General features: G+C 39.8%; 1 protein-coding gene across 9 annotated transcripts in view; it reads right to left on the reverse strand.

Annotated features, from left to right (window-relative positions):
* The window catches only part of ZMIZ1 (zinc finger MIZ-type containing 1), a 361,777-nt gene that overhangs the window by 119,475 nt on the left and 221,345 nt on the right, over positions 1–20,957 (reverse strand). For all 9 annotated transcript variants that reach the window (XR_011326825.1, XM_069796202.1, XM_069796192.1 and 6 more), the window contains one exon: positions 15,110–15,215. Coding sequence is in view for 8 of the 9 variants with exons in the window: in XM_069796202.1 (XP_069652303.1) it covers positions 15,110–15,215 (106 nt within the window). In the remaining variant the exon portion in view is untranslated. The remainder of the gene's footprint in view (positions 1–15,109; positions 15,216–20,957) is intronic.

The following is a 20,957-nucleotide window of genomic DNA, read 5'->3' on the forward strand; positions in this document are numbered from 1 at the left end:
ATTCTTTGTCGTGACTGAAGGCTTAGTGCTAAGGTTCTGATTCAGGAATGCACTTGAACAACTCATCTTCACTCACAACATGCAAAAAGGGGCTAAGCATGTCTCAGAAAATAAGCATAGACCTAAGTGCTTTCCCAATAAAGACAATTTCATGATTGAAGAACGATGGGAGAGGAGTTACTTCACTCATACTGTAAATTGGATGTTCCAGTCTTTCTTTTTCTAATTCAGATATTTTTTTAAAAGATAGAAAATCTTATCCATTTATGTAAATAAAGAGCAAAAACCTGTGTTCCACATACTATAAATGAAAATTTACAAGCAAGCAGCTACTTCATAGAGAAATTAATTTTATATAGGAATCCTTTTTCACTGTTAGTTCTTGCAGTGCAGAGTTGCCTGCTGTGAATGTCTTTTGACAGGCTTTTGTGATGATGGCTTTTAGGTCCCGATATCCAGGCTATTTTAAAGTCATGTAAAAACAAACACAAAATAATAAAGCATTAAATTAAAAAAAAACCAACAACAACAACCCCCCCCCCCCCAAAACCCCCAAACTGCGTGAAGAATGCCAAGAACATGAACACCACTCATCCAGACAACAGAAAGAACAGTTCAAGTCCCAGAGGTCAAAAGACAGCTAGGTGCCTCCATAGCTCACACACCAGAGCAAAGCAGCAAGATCAAAGCCCCAACTCCTGCCAGGCTGCTCTGCTAAACACCTCTAGAGGAAAATCTGATGTCTTTTAACATGCCCATGCAATTGTATTCAGCACAGAGATAGCATCTTGAACAAGCCTTTTAACTTGGATACTTCAGCCCATTCTTCTGTGTTTATGGCCTTTTAAAACCTGGAATACATGACAGCCATTATTAACTGCAGGCACTCTACAGTTAAAGGTGGATTTGGAAGGATACAGCAGCAGAGGGGGAAGAGGAAAACAGAAAGAAAACCACGAAGTGAGTTCACTGTGGAAAACGCTACAGAAATTGTTACTCAAAATAAACAAGGAACCCCAAAGAGTACTTCTTTTGAAGACTCTCTACCGTCTATCACAACCCTCATCTACAAAGCTCATGGCAGGGTTCCCTGATCCTCTGTACCATCATGCTGCAACACAGGGTGGGAAGACAGCGGTGTACCCTGCACTAACAGAATGACTGTCAGGTGCCTGAGCTGAGCCACACAACTGGAACAGCAAAGGATTTGTTATGCAGTTTGCATTAATTGTACTGGCAAATACACAGCTAAAATACTGAGAGGCCTTTGAAAAATATCCATCAGAAACCCCACTTACAACTGTGTGCATATAGCGAGACGGCTAGGCCTTCATCTACTCAAAAACTGCTGGCACATACCTAATGTTCTGCTTTCAGAATGTCGTGGTTTAACCCCAGCCAGCAACTAAGCACCATGCAGCCGCTCACTCACTTCCCCCCATCCAGTGGGATGGGGGAGAAAATCAGGAAAAGAAGTAAAACTCATGGGTTGAGATGAGAACGGTTTAATAGAACAGAAAAGAAGAAACTAATAATGATAATGATAACACTAATAAAATGACAACAGTAGTAATAAAAGGATTGGAATGTACAAATGATGCGCAGGGCAATTGCTCACCCCCCGCCGACCAACACCCAGCCAGTCCCCGAGCGGCGATTCCCTGCCCCCCCCTCCCAGTTCCTAAACGAGATGGGACGTCACATGGTATGGAATACACTGTTGGCCAGTTTGGGTCAGGTGCCCTGGCTGGGCATGAGAAGCTGAACAATCCTTGACTTTAGTCTAAACACTACTGAGCAACAACTGAAAACATCAGTGTTATCGACATTCTTCACATACTGAACTCAAAACATAGCACTGTACCAGCTACTGGGAAGACAGTTAACTACATCCCAGCTGAAACCAGGACACAGAATAACATTGGAAAAAAGTTTTAAAAGGTCCAGCCTCAAATTACACTGAAGAGAAACTGGATGGTACAAAGAAATCAACTCTCCCTCTACTTGATGAGTGCATATGGAGACACAAGAACAGAGTAAGAATATACCAGTTGGATTACTGAAGCAATATGCTTGAAGTGACAGAATTCATACACTTCTTTTAAAGCAATTTAGTTTATTAAGATAGGTTGACATATTGGGTTGAAGGAGACGTAGGAAAAAAAATCATTTAGCTAGTAGTTTTAGTTATGGGGGTATTACTTGCTTATTAACTTGCACATGCCATAATGAGAACCACATTATTACCTGCAGATCTCATAAAACTTCATTATCGCATTCCCATTACTTTGGATTTTGCATCACCAAATGATTGGGTTTCCCTGGACATATCTAGATTTTTCATCCTAAAATTTCTATTTTTACACTAAGATTCAGGCTCTCCCATACTAACTCATTTGTCTAGAATTTGCCAGCTTTGCAGGCAGAGCAGGCATATGCTGTCCTTTTCCTCTGCTCCCATGTTGTGACCTCTCCCTTCTTTGCTCCGTATCTTTTTGCTGCATCAGTTAAAGGAACAGATCTATTTCAACTCTGTCATCTTTACTCTTCTACTGCTTTAAAAACTTATAAACAGCTGCCAAAAGAACGGATACTGTTTAATGTTCAGGACAGATGATGTTTGGTCTGGGCACACTGAAAATACCGAATCTACAATTTTCCACCATCCTGTGCAGCCAGCAATCAAGACTTTCTCTCCAGAGAAGGGGAGACTTACAGTTCAGAAAAGGCATCACTGACAAGTAATGCTTCCAGATACGGAACCTTAAAAAGTAATTCCTACATTGCTGTAGAAGACAGCTATTTCTGCATACATGAGCTTTCTCAAGCATATTTTCAATCTCTCTGCAACCTTTATAGCTTTACTGACCTCATGATAAAGAAAGTTTTGGACAGAGATATGAAAAGCAGATAAAAACATCACTTATGCAAATAAATACAACAATAGAACAATGATCCTTTACAGACTTTTTCTTTCACCTTTGTAGACTAAATGGCACCTGCAAAATAAACTGTTTCCTTTCATGGGGCAATGTATATAATTAATATCTGACTATTCCAAGTTTCCAGTATGTTTTCAAACCACAGTCCAAATATATTTACTTCACAATAGATTCACATATATGTTCACATTCCTTCCAGATCCTCAGTTTAGTTTTATTTTCTTCTCTACAAAATTTCCATCCAGAATCATTTGTATCACACAGAGACTGTCAGCCATGTATCATCAGTGTTAGCTTTTTGAAGACTATACTTGGAGGTTATCATCATCCTTCGGTAGAGTTTAAAACTAACTGATTGACCAGTTTAAGATTTAATGAAATGTGGGGCCAGTATATTTCCCATCTTCCCTCAATCTGAAAACATAACCCTCCCCGGAGTTGGAGACTCTGGCTCTTCCACTCTCTCTGAGTAAAAGCATATATTTGTCTCCAGTGCACGAAGATCTGAATTCTACCAGATCAAGAAAATATGAGGAACACAGAACATACTTTCAACCGCGGAAGTCTGGCAGTCTGTAGTGCTGACTGAACCAAAGGGGACTGTGCCAATTCAGACATGACAGTTAGGATTTCCCCTCTGTTTTTCTAACATCACCTTCAATGTTTGCTATGCCACACATTACAAAAAAAAAAAAAAGAAAAACGCTGAAACACCTCTGCATATGTAGCTGTTCTAAAGGGATGCTGAAAACCACTCTGCTGTCCTTCATACGGACTGAGGTCTGTTTGAAGCCTAGCTCCTAGTAAGGACTCTACAGGAAGACTGGCTGCTGACCTCTGCTCAGCTGACTTCTTTGCCCTGACACGTGTTTTGGGTTCTCATATTAGCAGTAAATTCCCTCAGTTTGAACCGTTTGAATTTTGGTGTGTGTCAGAGATATCTTATAATTGATAACCATTATTCCTATCTCCTATGAAGAAAGGCTGAGAGAGCTGGGGTTGTTTAGCGTGGAGAAGAGAAGGCTCCAGGGAGAACTTATTGCTGCCTTTCAATACTTAAAGGGGGCTTATAAGAAAGATGGGGACAAACCTTTTAGCAGGGCCTGTTGCGACAGGACAAGGGATAACGGTTTTAAACTAAAAGAGAGTAGATTTAGACTAGATGTAAGGAAGACATTTTTTACAATGAGGGTGGTGAAACACTGGAACAGGTGGCCCAGAGAGGTGCCCCATCCCTGGAAACATTCAAGGTGAGGTTGGACGGGGCTCTGAGCAACCTGATCTACTTGAAGATGTCCCTGCTCATTGCAGGGGGGTTGGACTAGATGAATTTTAAAGGTCCTTTCCAACCCAAACTATTGGATGATTCTATAACCAAAGGATCCCATTGAGCCTCCAGCAGTGGTTTGATAATCCACCAGCTTTGTGTCAAAGGCTTGAGGACTTTACTCGCAGACGTTATTCTTGTTTCTCATCACAGCTTTCTGTCCCTTTAGAGGCACTGAATGATTCTGTGTGGGGGCTGATCCCACTTACACAAAACAGGCAACACAACACTTCTTTCCACCCCTCTATCAAGATTCTCCAAAAGGCAGGTCAGTCCCCAGATCCCATGCCAAAGACGCAGCTTCACAAAATTGTTTTGATATAACTGAAAGCAGCACAGAGGCAGGAACTCCTTGAGCAGCAGCTATCATACTGTACTGCCACTGTCTTGGCTGAGGAGCTTCTGCCTTCTTTCTCTATCACTGCAAGCTGGGAGCAATAATTGGCTGCAAAGAAGCAAACAAACACAGAATTTGCTCCAACCAAAGATTTTGTCTTTACCTATTAATTTTTCCACACCCTGAAAGAAAAAAAAAAATCTCTCTCTTTTGGAAGAACATTTTTTCTTTCTTCTGTTCTGACAGTTGCTAGACCACAATGTAAGTCTAGCCCTTCTCCAGTTCACAATGATGCTCATCCTAGGTATCGGATGTATATTTAGATAAATTGAGTAAAATTTTAAATCAGAATTTAAGAACAATTTACTGTCCTGTAAAACATGCTAAATGTTGTAACAGAACAGAGAAAGGACGTTTACACAATTTTGGTCGTAACAAAAATCTACCTGAAGTCTTTGCTTTTGCTCTCAAGACAGCACAACAGTGACACAATTCCAGTACCTTGTTTCTTTTCCTTTGGTCAAGTCACAGTTACTGTAGTTACTGCTAATTATTTCAAACACACACATTTGGCTGTAATACTAGAAGACCTCTAAAGCAAAACCCCTTTACTGCTTGCAATGGTATCTGGCTTTTCAAGGACCACTAGGACCACTCCAACATTCCCAGTGGGAGACAGCAACTGTTATAAATTTCCAACAATTTACATCTCCCAATCTCATTTTAGACCAGCAGTGAGTCATTTTCACACTGAGAACCCAGAGGTCTCTCTGGTTCTTTGCCTTAATTGAAATTGCTTCTGTAGTAAATACACTAAATAATTTCATTTGTTTTTTCTATGATGGAAAGACAATATCTTCCAGAGTGAGCAAGATTAATGTCATTTGGGTCTGACCAGACAATCATAGGGGAGACTATCGCACAAGAAACAAATACCCTGCTTTGTACGCGGATGTTCTGTGTTCAGTTTATCTCCTCAGGACCAGCCCCTGTTCAGCCTTCTATTATTGAGTTCAAAGCCAAGTCAGTAATATTTGCTGTTAAAAATGTTTAAATTTATGTTTCCTGTGAGAGCTTGCTTTAGAAGATGCACATTTTAAACCAGTCTGCAAACCTGAAACTAGGGATTAGTGTCTGTGGCTGCAGGTTCGAATCTACAGAGCTGTAAACAGGGCTTTGGGAAGCAACAACACAGGCAGGCAGGATTTAAAAATCTGTAACTTGTTCTGTCCACTAAAATTAGTAACCCCAGCACACTTTAAATGCAGGCATTTCTCAAAAAAATAAGTAATATATTGAAGGGGCTTGCATTTAACCATTAGTTTGATCACATATTTCATATAAGCTAACTTTCTGTATGAAATGCTACTACTTTAAGTTTTGCTGAAAGCGAATCTCTGAAGTCAAGCAGATACTCAGTTCATACAAAACACAAAGAAACACTGTTTCTTTGTAACAGTGCACAGAAGAAATAAATATTCACAACAACAAAGCATAAGTACAACAGAGATACCTACTATACAGACAGATAAAAGAGTCAGCGATTTGCTTAGGATGGCACAATATCTAGGCATCGTATTCCTTGGTAATTTCTTCTTCCAGCACATTAGGAAACCCTATCTGTGAGCCCCAGCGCCAACAACAACTACATCTATGGAGGCATCTTACAGGAGCAGAGTCACATTGACCATCATAGACTTGTTTCTTGGACTTCACATCCAGTCTTTCCTAAAAGCCTGGTTTAAGTCACAGAACTAAGATCCAAAACAACTTAAGTTTCTAGTTTCAGATTCACACCTTTTGGGTTTTATTATTAAGTTACTAAACTTCTTGACTTCTTTACTTTTTTTTTTTTTTTTTGTGAAACCTTATTTCTTCCATATATTCCTCAAGCCAGGTGCTATTGATAACTGCTACAAAGCATGATTTAGCATATAGAGATGTGTCAGGAATAAATACGGAAAGTATGGATTTATTAGGATATTCATAAAAGTTCACAAGACACAAATATCCTTGCAGTTTTGGTCAGACTATCAAAAAATAAAAAGGGAGTATTTACCTCAGTATCTGGAAAACCTGCAGAGGATAGCCAATTTGATGGTTTTCTTTACGTGTGTTATTGAAACTGAAGTAAGTTAAGACAAAAAGAATCCATAAAATGGAAACAATCCAAAATCCTTATCAAACATGAACATACTAACCTCTACAGAACTTCTCAGAAAAATAGCACACATTATAAGGAACAATACTGCATTTGTTTTGGGAATATATTATTTAATAGCTCTCTTCAAATCCTTCTTATGTTATTCTGTGGTCTTTCTCCTTGAATTCCCTCTCACGAAGAGGCACAAAGACTAATACAAATTAGAACAATCTATGATGATGAATCCTTATGATTCTTCGATTATTCTTTAACTGATATGTAAATGAATGTATTTTATCCCATAGCACTTATGTAAATACCTTGCTATTTAACAGGTGAACTTGAACGTTGACATTAGAAAAGATGAAAAACTAACACACTCAGTAAGACTTCTCAGTATGGAAATCTCACTTTTTAAAGAGAAATACTACATAAAACATCTCGTCTACCAAGCAGTGCATTTCACAGAGTGTCGTGTCTAGAGTTTTCACAGCAAGAACTTTTCTTAACAGGCTGACTACATGCTGCAGACGAACCTGCAGGAATTAGGTACAGATCTGAAATTTTGACCAGTGGAATCTCAATTGTATTTAGGTAGTGAACTTGCTGTCCTGGAGCTTGATGATCTGATCTGTTCGCACAGTTTATGCTTTCGGTCATTCAGCCCTCCAGCAGCAAAAAAACCAACCAATCCCCGTGGAAGTTGCTATGTTACTGTTCTCATAGCTGGACTGCTCACGAACTTCTCTGAATGCCTCCAAGACACACAGGCTGATAAAAGAGCACTGGCAGTGAGGTACATTTGGATGCACTGCAGCTCAAAAGGAAACACGTTCAGGACTGCATGCTGTAAGCTGAGAAAAGGTAACTTGTAAAGGGCAAATGCCATTCTGAAGAGTTTGCTTTCTTCTCTCCCGTGAATATATGTAAGTTTTCACAGCTGCCTCCCTTCCTACTTTCCATTTGTGACTTAACTCATGTTCAGAGGGACAGATATGTTACTCAAAACAACAGAAGAAAAAAAAAATATCAAAATGCACACTGAGACCAAGCTCTAGTCTGTCTCTATCACCAAATTTTCAGTTGCTCTCAGCACATATGGGATCCCTGAAGCAGAAGACAGGAAACAGTGGTAGAAATCAACAGAAATCTTCTCTGGAGAATGCCAGTTCCAGTCCAAGTGAAAGTGTGTTGCACACACTAGGTAAAGATACTGCCCAGGAATTGCATGATAAGCTAATTCACTATACACTTCAAATCCACAGCAAAGTGAGCACTCAGGTAAGTACCAGCCTCAGGAAAATCGAGGGCACAGACTAAGAAAACAGCAGAGCTAGCTTGTTGCTATAGTTGAGTCTCTACAATTTTCCTAAGTGCTACAGTAAAGGTATTAGTGCAAAAATGTTCCAGCCTGGCAACAGTTTTACTGCTACATCTCTCAAAGTCAGAATTGGTACCACGGTAACAAGGAACCGTCAAACGTCAAAAAGAACTGGCCAGATAAACAACCTGATATTTTGGCTAGACAGAATAAAGCAGCAGCAGCTCGACCATGAAACCTCCTTTATAAACATAGGCATTCAAGTGCACAACAGAGTGGTGAATGCCAAAAAGGAAATAAATTTCCATTCCAACAAAATAATACCTATCTACATAGATATGTCATGAGGCCCTAAAACTCACATTAAAGATGAAGAGGAATTGCCAACCCAAGGATAATAAAAGTCTGACAGAGTAAGATCGTGTTTGTTCTAAGTGTAGAAGGCAGACCAAATGCATCAGCAGCAGACATCTCAGAGGAAGAGAACAGGAACAGCTTGAACAAGTAAGGCCCAGTGGGGCAGAGCATCTCTCATTCTTCGGGCTCTTCAGATGATCCATCTCAAGACATTTGAGACCTGACTCCTGACAAGTCTGCTGCATGCCAAGCCAACCTGACAGAGGGCTCAAGATACAGGATATAATTTTCCAAACTGCAGGTCTTTTAGAGTTTTGTTCTGAGTAAACTCATGAGCAAGACAAATGGGCAAAGTCCACTGTGCCTTCCTTGTGATCCCCTTTTCTGCAGTCAATGTAAATGTGGCTGTCACAGACTACAGACATGCTGCTTGCCACTAAGCAACCGTACTGACTATGCTTCCCTTTGGTCAAGGGGAGGTGCCAACTTCATTAACAGAAACTAATGAAACTAACCCCATAATCTGAATGAATTACTCATTTATTTGTAGTATCCATACTGGAAATCTTTAGGAAAGAGAGCCTTAGTTGCAACAAAGGCATATCTTGCCAATATATGTTCCATAACAGAATTATTTTATCTGTATGATAACAAAGCATAAGTGTCCCAGCTGAAACAATAGCTTTACTGCACTGGATACATACCTACAGGGGAAGAGGTAGTTTCTGTTCTGCATAATATTGAATTTAATTAAACCTGACAAATAAAAGTGAGATGGAAGGTGTATTATTACCCTTGCTTCAAAAATATAAAACTACAAAACAGAGAGCAAAGCGGCCAAGGGCACACAGTGAGAATCTGTGCTGAGAGCTGGGAAGTGAACCTAGAGATCACCTGAAATGTAGTCAGTCTTCTGCATCAAAAGCTGTTTCGGAAGGTAACAGCTAAAAGAAAATGATGCCTTTATTTTAATGAAGAGTATCAAGTGGACAGTTTTAGGACACTAACTCTAAGTACCAATGGATCAAACAGCCGCATGGAAATGAAGCAAGAATTTAGGACTACAGAGATAAAAGGTTCTTAACCAGCCTGCAACTACATCAAGAACAACATTATACAGTCAGCTTCACATGTTTATTGAATTTTATCTTTAAAAAGGCAGTTTGATTTTCCATTTTCCTTTCCTCTGCACCCTCCCTCTCTGCTGTCATTCTAACTGAAAACAAATGCAACTGCCCTAATAGTTCAGAATTCCCCCTTATTTCAATAATTTATTCAATTTACACCTATATGTTTTTGTGCCAACGCTGTCCTGTAGCTTCATAGCTCTTCTTGTTCTAAGTTGTTTGTTGGTATTTACATACATTTCATAACTCTGCTCAGCTTTCATTTCATGAACAACGCAAGCCAAGCTCTTCTACTTGCTCGCTTAAAGCTGCCTACTCATTCTTCTTATCAGCCACTTTCCTAAGTACAGGTACAGCATTTGTATTTCTTCTCCAGTCATGTGAGACCATTTTGACTTGATTGATTCACTGAAAATCTTTGGTGTGAGGCATGAGACTGACAATTCACATGCTATTTCTTTCCAAATGCAGGCATGTCGATCACTCGGTCCCTTCAAGCTGGAGGGATGCCATCAGCCTTGGCTGTAGTAATTTCTATTCTACAGCTGTAATCCTTTTAGCCACCTTGCTTTGCCTTGTCTCCACAGATAATGTGAGCATTATTACTGGGAACTTAGGCAAAGTGTTCATCTAGCCTTATGGTTCCCCCATAATCCAGGTTATCCTTACTTTCTACCTTTTCCTCATCCATATTGCAGCCTCATTTCTTCTCTCTTTATCTCTCATTTCTGTAAGTTTGATTTGGTAATACACCAAAATACACTTTGCCCAATCTATACTATTGCTTTGAAACAAGGCAGTAAAACATGTTAGATGATATATCCTGATCAGGACATACTTTTGGTCTCAGTATCTTGTCCAGTGATGTTTTCACACCACCATTTGCCAGTATTCTCACTGCAAATACCTTTGTTAACACACGGTCCAATTTATTCACAGCTTTGGTATGATATCCACTAAAAACAGCCCTTATTACTTTACAGTTATATTACAATGATTAAAGCTAAAGAAATAAACAAAACAAAGTCCTCAAATATCATAAAGTTTTAGTTTATGCTTCGTATAAAATTACAATTATTAAGTAATACTGCTCTTGAAAAGTAAAAACAAAAGCACATCAGGCAGAGCCTAAGGGACTAAAAACAAAGCAGTATCAAAAAGGGGTTGCTATCTCTGCTATCGAACATCTAACACTTAGTTGCCCATCCAAGCTATCACAGCATTTGTTTTCTGTAGCTTCTCAGTGATTGCTGAAGTACCTTTTCTGCACAGTTCTGCCCTCAGGCTCCTTTCTCCCTCTCTCTCTCTTTACAGAGATATTGAACACTGTCCTTTTCTGACAAAGCTCCCTGTATGATCTCATCCTGTCGTCCCCTTGTCTGGCCTCAGCTTGGCCTCCTGACAAAAGCAAAAGTAGCTACAAGAGCAATGAAGTTCAGTAGCTCAATAAAGTATTTTTGAAAAAAAATTTCAGAACAGAAAATTACTGCCTCTTTTTTTCTTTTTTTTTTTTTTTAAAGAAACACTCTGGTAGGTGAACTCTGTTTTACTTGAACAGCAGACCTTAAAATAAAGCTACCAAATCACTTAAAATCTTCTACAGGAAGGACGAAAGCAGCAGGTATCATGCTCAGAAAAGGTCCAAGCAAGCACTATTCAGAAAGAAGGTCTTCTTCAGGCTTATGGAAGAAAAAACGGAATATGCAAACACCCATGCACTCACACACTAAGAGCGACTGAGGTTGCTGCAGTTTGAAAGCACATGACCAGGCAGCTAACCTGCTGGGCCATTCCCTACAGGTGTCACAACAAGGCAAAGGAATTTGCCGTGGAAGGTTTGGGGAGCAGCTGTCACCGAAAGAGAGATGTATATTTTTAAAGGCTTTGTCATTTGTCTTCAGGGTGGGAAATGCTGTATTTGACCTCCTGCTGAGGCAGCAGCCCAGATGCAGCAGCCTGGGCTAGAAGAATAAAAGGAGGCACAGCTATTATTTCAGGTACAAACACCAGAAAGCAGAGACAAAAGGCACAGTCATTAAATCATCACCACTATTTAAAAGCACACATGACAACTTTTTAATACTTTTCATGCCACACGAGTCTCCCCTCAAGGCATTCTCCAAAACAATTTGTGTTAGCTAATTGTTAACTATCTCACTGGCCAAGTAAAACGAGACAAAAAAGCACGACACCGAACACTGTCTCAGCAACACCAAACAGCCCTCGATGGGAAATGCTAAGGAGCTGACAGCTCTTGGCCCGTTCCCTGCCTTCCAGCCGGCTGAGGCTGTGCCACCTGAGAAGGCTGCTGCACCACCTGGCTCCAGCTTCTCATCTCTCCCTGCTTCCCCCCACGCTAGCCTGTATTCTGATCTACCATCTGCAGCTCCTGTAATCGCTCCTCAACCTCTTCAGCTCAGCAAGGAGCTACCACCAAAACAGTTTAAACCAACTGGGATGAAACAGTGCAAGGCCAATTGCATGAGCCAGGGGTGGGGGTTTCCCATAGAGCTGAGCCAGTTTGGCAGCTGGCTGCTCTGCCCTCTAGCCTCAGGCTCCAGCTCTCTTCCATCAGGGATAACCGAGACCCTTGGGCACTGCCACGGGGCCCCACGGCAGAGAGCCAGCTCAGGAAGCCAGTCAAACAGAAAACAAGCTGTACCAGCAAAAGCTCTTCTGCCAGTACAGGTCCCCGAGCAAGCTGAGGCTGGGAATCGCCAGAGAACAGGAACATGACTACCAATTGCACTGGTTCAGATCCCTCTGCAGACCAGTAGACCTGAGGGACATCAGGCCAGGGTGGTCCACCTGCTCCACACAGCAGAGCTGCAAAGCCTCCCAGCCACCCCTGCCAGGTCACTCCAGGTATCCCAGCCTGCAGGACATCGGTCAACAAAAGCCTTGTCCTAAACTGTAAAGAGGTACTAATAGGGGATGGCCCTTGAAAGGATTTGGTGCAAAAATTTTCCCCAATGTTCACTTACTCAAATGTGTTTCAAGTAGAAAAGTTTTTTTTCTCCTTACATTTCAGAATGTCAGACACTGAACAATATGGATTAAAAATGTTTCCAGAGTGATCCCTTTGGCAGCATTAAATTCATACTTGGAGGAATGAATTCAAACCATTGTAAATTCCCATTAAGCTTGGAGAAAGGGAAAAACAAATGCTTATTCATTAAAAACAATGCCATTTGATATCTACATCAGGGGACTTCTGTAGGAAAGTGACTGGAAGAAGTGTTAAAGGCGTCTTTCAAGAGATGTAACGGAAAAAAGAATGAGTTACTCAAAACAACATGCAAGCATCCTTGACAACAACTTAAGCAAATCATGAAAGGCAGATTTCAATGATGCACACTGTATACAAAAAAAGCAAAGGATAATCTCAACATTTTTACAAAAACTGAATGATGGAGCAGAACCACTGTTGCTTTAGAAATAAGAAAATGTTAATGCACTCAGATGTGGAAATTAACCCTTTCAAAAAAGTCAGAACAGTCTGAAACAACATTACTCTCTAAAGACTGACAGGCTGGGATTACAAGTTGCCCATTCAGCTGCCCATGATCTGAGTCAGCTCTCACAGATCATATGTGAATGTGACATCCTTGAAGTAGGGGCTATATGTGACATTTCCAAAATACATTATGGTATACCTCAAAATATGAGTATTTAAGACAGACAGTAAGAGCACTTTAAAACACAATGTAGATGGGCATGATGAAATCCCTGGAATAACTGGCGAAACAACTGTATACATGGTAAAACTAAAGTAGTTGTGAAACCAAATATTTAAGATCATTGGAAATAAATTAGTTGAATATGCAACTGGGAAATAAGAAGCAAAGCAAAGGACTAAGATGGTTTTTAGAATACACTGAGAGCACATGATTTCATTACCAGCTTTCCCAGTATTGTATCAATTAACAATGGAAAGACTGAAATCTGTACAGATTGCTAGAGTAATGAGCTGGGGAAAAAAAGCATGTATTCCCAAAAAGTAATTACTGGTAGAAATCAAACACTGACACTGGTCTTTTCTAGGACGTGATGACTGACCAGTGGTTTTCAAGACTATTCCCTCACCCAAGCCCTAAAAGAAAAGGTCTGTAACATGAAAAGATCCAAAGATTCAGAACCTCACCTTCACTAACACACTGATAGAAACACACCTCAGGAAGAATTGGTAAGAGAGGGGGGCGTATAACTACTTTTAATAGGTGTATTTTCACAGGAAATAAAGTTTTAATGTCTCACTTAATGCACTTATAGCTGGAAATCCTCATCTGACAAGCTTTTTAATTAAAAAAAAAAAAAAAAAATCAAGAAGAGATATGATAGCTAACTACTGGAGAAACTTACCAGAAATTCAGAAAAAAGGGAGATTGTGCCTGGTCAACTGAATGTTTTATCTTTCACACAGTTTTCCCGGATAAAAATCAGACAGATTATTCAACATTTAGTAAAATTAATGATCCCTTTCCATATAAAAAAATAAATCAGTAAGTCCAATGAACATGCCTTGAAAAGCCACTTTTGCATGAGGAACTGCTTAGAGCACTTAGGACAAAAGGTAGCCCTGAGTAAAGAAGTTTGGGGCTGATAAAAACTGAAAAGAAACATGAAAAGAAATGTTAACACCCAATCAGTTGACTACAAATCACTGTTTCAAAGAAGGTAACCTTCTCTGATGTTCTAAAATGGGGACTGCATACCAGTTTGGTACTAAGCAGAAAAGTTACCCGTGCTCAGTCTGGAATGGAACAGTTATCTGCCTGTTTTCCAAGCCAGTGCACATTATGTTGACATTAATCAGCTAAGAAAAGGAGAACCAGAATTAAACGCTCCAGTTAAATCAAACATGTTGGAAGCAGAAAGACCCTGAAGTGCATTTTCTACATTTACTATACAGAGAAGCAATGGCAATATATCACAATCAAATATTGCTACTCCTGCAACAGATTATTGCCGTAAAATACTGGCAAAAACGACTACTTAATACTATACCAATAGCACTGCCACCTACTCTTGGCTCAAATTTCTAAAGCTAATGACTAGATGTACAAGAAACCATGGTACTTGTTTGCACAGACGTACGCAGTCAAGGAATAAAAGTTTGGCAACAGATATATCAGGGAGCGCAGAATGAACGTGAAAGATTTAGAGGTTGACACGTGACAGAAAATCAATGGTTTACCAAGATGGAGGGGCCTGAGTGTGTTCATTCCCACCATGAAATTACTGAACATCCGTGCTTCTCGAAGTAACATTTCATCTATAAGATCAAACAGGGCAGTGAACAGCACTAGTTGGGGAAATTACAAATTTCCAAAGTCATGTATCCTCAGAACAGTATGCCACTGAAATGCTAAAAGCAGCAGCACTATTGCCACCAAATACATGTTTGGTTTTGTGTTGTTGTTTTTTGGGGGTTTTTTTGGGTTTTGTTTTGTTTTGTGTTTTTTTTTAAAGAATGCAAGACAGTCACAGGTAGCATTTATTCAGAATATGACCATCCAAGAATTAGTAATACACCAAAACGAGTCTTTTCCTACCAGCTGATTTTGGAGTGAATTTGTCCCTGTTGGCTGCACATACTGCCAGTAGCCTGTATCCAAGATCCAAGTCAAATCCTTGCTGAGCTGCCACTCGACTAACCACCTGCAAAGGGAAAAAGAGAAAAAGCTTCGTTAGGGGTTACTTGAGCTCTTTACAAAGTTAAGTTAACTTGCTTATCAGCACTAGTGTTAGGCAACTGAATCTGCTGTGATAGCCACAGTACAAACATGGTATGGGACATTGCTCTCCAGTAGTTTCCAGTGCAAGCACAGCAAACTGAACACAGGAGTCTTCCGGTGATCTGGTTATTTGCCCACTTGCCAGAAGAAAGGCCTGGTAGTACCAAGAAAGTTGGAGAGACAAAGCTTTTGCTGAAGAAATAATGCAAGAGAAATGTATGCAAAGATTGTACAGAATACATTTTACTGTACTTGAGACTTCAGGATGAGAAGTTCCTAAGTCTCTGTCTCTGCATCACATGCAGTTCCTGGCCCTGTTCCCAAGAGCAGTGCCCAGGTCCTTTAGGTTAAAATGTCCTCCTCCTCACTGATGGGCAGCGTTCTCCTACGCTGTGATCAGCGTCACAGTTGCTGCATTTCAACAATACCGTATTGGGAAGCACATTTACTACAGCTTTATGATAAATAGGCCTGTGCAAGAAGTATTTGCCAAACACATTAAAGAGGAAAAGAAGATTTTGGGTTTTTTTTTTTTGGACTGATCTAGGACTAGCAAAACTAGGCAAATCAAAGACTGGGGTTAAGGATGCAAAGCAGTCAACCGTTTCTCCAGGCCAGCAACTCAGCTTTCAGCCAAGGATGTATCCTCACGAAAATCTGCATAGTATAAACACAATACTGTGGTCATTCTGGCAAACTATGCTAAAGTTATACACAGCAGAGCTTTTATATTGCCTTCTAGTGGCACAGGATGACTTCAGACTCAGAGGCATAGATAAAACAGATTATTCTTAACCTTACTGCTTTGCATTGAAACAATGGTCAAGGAACTCCATAAGAAACAGAACAGCATTTCCTTGTGCGAAGCAAAAGAAAGCCCCTATCCTAAATAGCTTACAATAGAAGAAAATATCCTTTCCCACCCCCATCTCCATCTGAAAGCTTCTTTCTAAATTAATGACACTGCAATTATCTGCATCCAGGACTGATCCCCCCACAAAAGCAACAGTATAGAACAGAGTGAAGAAGCAACATATGTGATAACCTACAAATGGTAAACACATGCACGATTCTGCCCTACCTACTCCACACTATTACATGGATCTTATTATTCTGAACTTTTTCTAATATCAACTTTTCGTAATTAACAATTAAGAACCAAATATCTTTCTTAAGAAAGAATTAGCATGGATAAAGTTCCCAGGTAGATTTTTATAGTTTCTGTTGTTCATTCCTATTCATTTAGAAATTACAGATTCACGTGACTTAATCAGGTGGCAGTGTCCCCTCCCTCAATTTTTTTTAACCCTCCTAATCTCAAAATTGAGTAGAGAGAAATGAAATGAGAATTTGGGATAATCAGTGCAATAATACACAACCCTAGAACACACCTATTGTTTTATCTCCTGTTTCTCTTTACAGTTACAATTGTAAGTTTTAGATAGGAAAGAAAAAATTTGTGAGAAAGAATGCAATTATTTTTGATAAATCAAAAAACATTTCCAGCTTGGTAGATCAGCCTGTAACCCTTTACACTTAAAAGTCTGATTGTTTTTAATATCTTGGGTAAGACTCTGGGTCCAAACTTGCAAAAATTAGATGAAATAAAAAAAACCACAAGCTAAAGAACAACAGGAGAACAACAAGATATCTCATATTTCATGCAATAGGAGTGAAGACTGGTGGGCTGCTATGAGATCTGGAAGACACTTACACACTTGGAAAGCACACTGTTCCCCTTTCCTACTTCCAGTATCACCATACTTCAGCCACTGACAGGCAGACATTAGGGAAGGGATCAGCAGGAAGTAGACAGAAAGCTCCTCTAAAAAAAACATCTTGTTAAAGGCTCCTGAGGGCTATGTCTCATTAATGTGTAAACATTATTTAAACTCCTTTAGGCATCATCTACTGTACCATCACAGAGGAACACATTTCAGAGTGCTAATCAGGTCTGTAAAATAAAGGAGAAAGGGCCCTCCCACTTTCTGTTTTGAAAAAGCACATCATCATTGAACTATTTATTTTGTAACTGGACAGGAACAGAAGGCAGATCTACCTGCTCATCAGTGAGCACATGGCAAATTAAGAAAAGCATTGTCTGCTTATATGCTTGGTTCATTTTAAAACATGAAGCTACAAATACTGAGACCCTGCTGGCCAGAGGCCAAATCACTACTCTCAACTGACATTTTGCTAATTACGGAAAAAATTCTACAAGGTAACTCAGGAAATATGGAGAATTGTAAAACCCTGAGCTCATGAAAGCCAATCTATGATTGCCATGTCTTCACTGAATAGACTGCAAAGTCTGGGTCAGTCTGAGTCCTAACAACAGGCTGAGGCTTAACGTGTTACACTCTCATTTGACATCAGTTTCCTTTTCTTAATCTCCTCTGCCAGAGAAAGCGCTGCTCCGTACCTCACCATGGCCAAAAACAGAGCTTCCAGATGCCAGGGTGCGCAGCCCCAATGCTGACTGCACCCCGATGGCCATCGCATCGTCCTGCTAAAGCCTACCTTGAAGCAAGTGAAGCTATACATTAGCAAGCACTGCAAGCAGAAGACTAAGCATGAGAAGGCAGAATCTGAACTTGCGAGTCTAGAGAAATCAGCCAGTCAAACTATTACTTATTGCTCAAGTTTTTCATGAAAAATGTGAGGGAAAACAAACTGCAAATTCATTTTAGCTTAAAAAAAAAAATAATATAAATCTGAAAGAAAGTGCTTCCACCGACAAACTGCACAAAAACCCCTTCTTCCTCTCAAAAGAACAACAAAGCCCTCAGCTACTTAATAGAAAACAGACATTTCTAATAAAATTTCCATTTTGCCAAGAGTCATTTTCCACCTAAATTTTTCTTCTATGTACTCTGCTAAATGCAGAAATAGGCTCTGTAAAACAAACTGGTCGAATTGTGCTCAAGAGGGATTTCTCTGGGCCCTTCTCCCCCAACCCTTGGCTTTTGTACACCACTCCTCAGCAACCCCCTTGGTCAACACAACTAGGGCAGTTCACTTTTTATTTCCAGTTTCTTCATAGGCTTATGAATTTTTGCATTAACTGTATTTAAAGTTTAAAGTTTTTCTTTCAACTGCAACAGCTAAAGACTTACTTTTATTTCAAAAAGAATAGATCATATATATCCTCCAAAGACCCTGTTTCAGGTTGCCTATAACTGAGGTCAGACATTGCTCACTTGGTACTTGGAAGGCTTTCATCCAGTGAACCTGTATGCAAGGGACCTCCTGGCCTTTTAAATAAACACTGAGATTTCTCAGAAACAAGACGACAAATGCATCATAGGAATATGATCCAGAAAACGCAAAGAACTAACTACAAGACATTTGGTAAGTTTAATATATTCAAGTCAGCAGACCCTGATGAAATTTACCTTAGAGTGCCTCAGAGGAACCATCCGGACAAACCTTGCAACAGCTAATGATTATCTTCAGGAATTCATTCAAGACAGACACCTTGGAGGCACATCAAATCTCTGGTTTTAAGATGGTAAAAAGGTGAATCTCAGAAGTTACGGGTACTCAAACAACAAAACAAACTACTAAACAAGTATTAGGTGAGTAATACAGAACATCATCATGAATTCATCAGCACAGTGCAGTTTTCTTCTTTGATGAGTAAACTAGCCTTGTAAGGAAGATAGTGGACGTAACATACCTTAAGTCTAATATGCCTTTTGATATTGCCCTATATGACACTGTCATAAACAGAGAAACATAGCCCAGATGACAGTAGTATAAATTTTACTCAGATTATTAATTAATAGTCCTCGGTCAAATCATAACTTGTGCTGGATACAGGTCATTTCCACGTATTCAGTCATGACTTGGACAATGAAACAGAGTAAATTGCAAAACTTCTAGATGATAACAGGCAGAAGAGTCTGCGAACACTGGAGAGGACAGGATAAGAGTTTAAAATAATCTTTATAAACTGGAAAAATGTTTAAAAAACAGGACAAAGACGCATATAAAATACTAGAGATGGGAAAGAAAAATCAAATGGTCAAATAGAGAATTAGTAACACAGCAGAATTCGTCTGCTCAGTGTACAACTGACTATGGATAAGTACTGGGAAAATGTTCCAGGTATTAAAGATCATCAAGCACTGCAGCAGGCTACCTATCAATCCCTGGAGTTTGGGGGGTAAGGAATTTATAATAGACCAGACAGAACCTATACAACATCCCAGCTTGGGGAAAAAGAGTAGACACCACACTCCCTTAGGTCTGTCTCAAGCTGAATCTTGGCAATTCCAGACACCTGCTGCTGACTGGAGCCACCCAGCTCAGACTGAACTCTGTCCCAGGAACTCCCCCAAGTTTGAAACCTCCTGTGATTTCAATCTTACTCAGATAACAGTGCTGATCAGATGGGATCGCATCAACACAGTTTCAATTATCCATTCAATGTTATGGCTAAGTGATACGATACCACTTGCAAACATACTCAGGCTTTCTCTAACTGCTAACTCAAGTTGAGCACACCAGCAAAAATTCAGACAACATGCAGGCAGCACCATGTGTTCAACCATGACTTCATTCTGCAATGCTGTAAGCATGTATCTTAGTTGACCTAAGCATACATGCCATAAAATTTCATTGAAAAGTAGTGCATTTAAAAAAAACTAACGGACATAGTTGCCAGTAATACCACAATCATAAATTGAGATCATCATCCTTTATCAGTTGAGAATGGTGCTTGGCCAGTGCAAGGTTCAACACTTCAATATATTTTACAATAACAGTTGAGACAGTTAGACCTTATAAAAGCTAGCCTATTTCCTACATATGCTTGTAGGAAACCTAGCTTTTATTTCAACTTAGATATGGTGCTGACAGCTATTTCAAGCTGTGTCTTTAAAGGAACACATACCTTACTTGCAAACAAACATTATTGCAACATTAACCACCAATAAGAAAATGTGATCACCTCAAACCTTTGAAATCTTTAATCTGTATAAATATTGCATTCGTAACAGAGACATTGCATCTGCTGCCTGTGACACAGCTCTGTGGAGTTCCAGATGCCTGAACCCTCAGGGTCATTGACAGCAAGGGGAAAATGATGAGAGTGAGGTTTTAATAACATGAAAAGAGAAATTCAGCTACCAACTTCTTTTGTCTTTGCTGAGTTTAACTGCAATACTTCCCCCCGCCCCCCTTTTTTTTCTCTTTTCTCCTTTTGCAAGGCTAAGGAGCTACACCATGGCAAGCTCCACTCCCTGCCCTTCTTGTCATCACACCACGAAGTACTGGAACAATGTACCTCTTAACCTAACAGGCCTGTTAATCAAGAGAGCTATATGACTGCTTATTACAAAACTCCCTTCCCATTATGTTGTACTTTCAATGAATCTCTTAACTAACAGCAGTCAAGAGCACCCCCCCCTGCTGGCATCAGAATGAATTTTACCAATTCAATTTGCTGGCTGCTCAAAACTAAAAATGCCAGCTGATTGCTAGTTCAGACAGCTCTGTGTTCAGCCACTTGTGCATACTTGAAATTATCTGAATGCAGTTTGAAGACTACAGCAGAAATTTTGTAATTAGAATTCTGCAATGTAGATGGTAATTTTTCCCCCTCGGTAACACACAAAGATCAGATAAACAGGAAGCAAATTGAGGAATTTTCCAACATGAA

This window comes from Haliaeetus albicilla, chromosome 11 (genome assembly GCF_947461875.1).
Source record: "Haliaeetus albicilla chromosome 11, bHalAlb1.1, whole genome shotgun sequence".
In the NCBI taxonomy this organism is placed as follows: Eukaryota; Metazoa; Chordata; class Aves; order Accipitriformes; family Accipitridae; genus Haliaeetus; species Haliaeetus albicilla.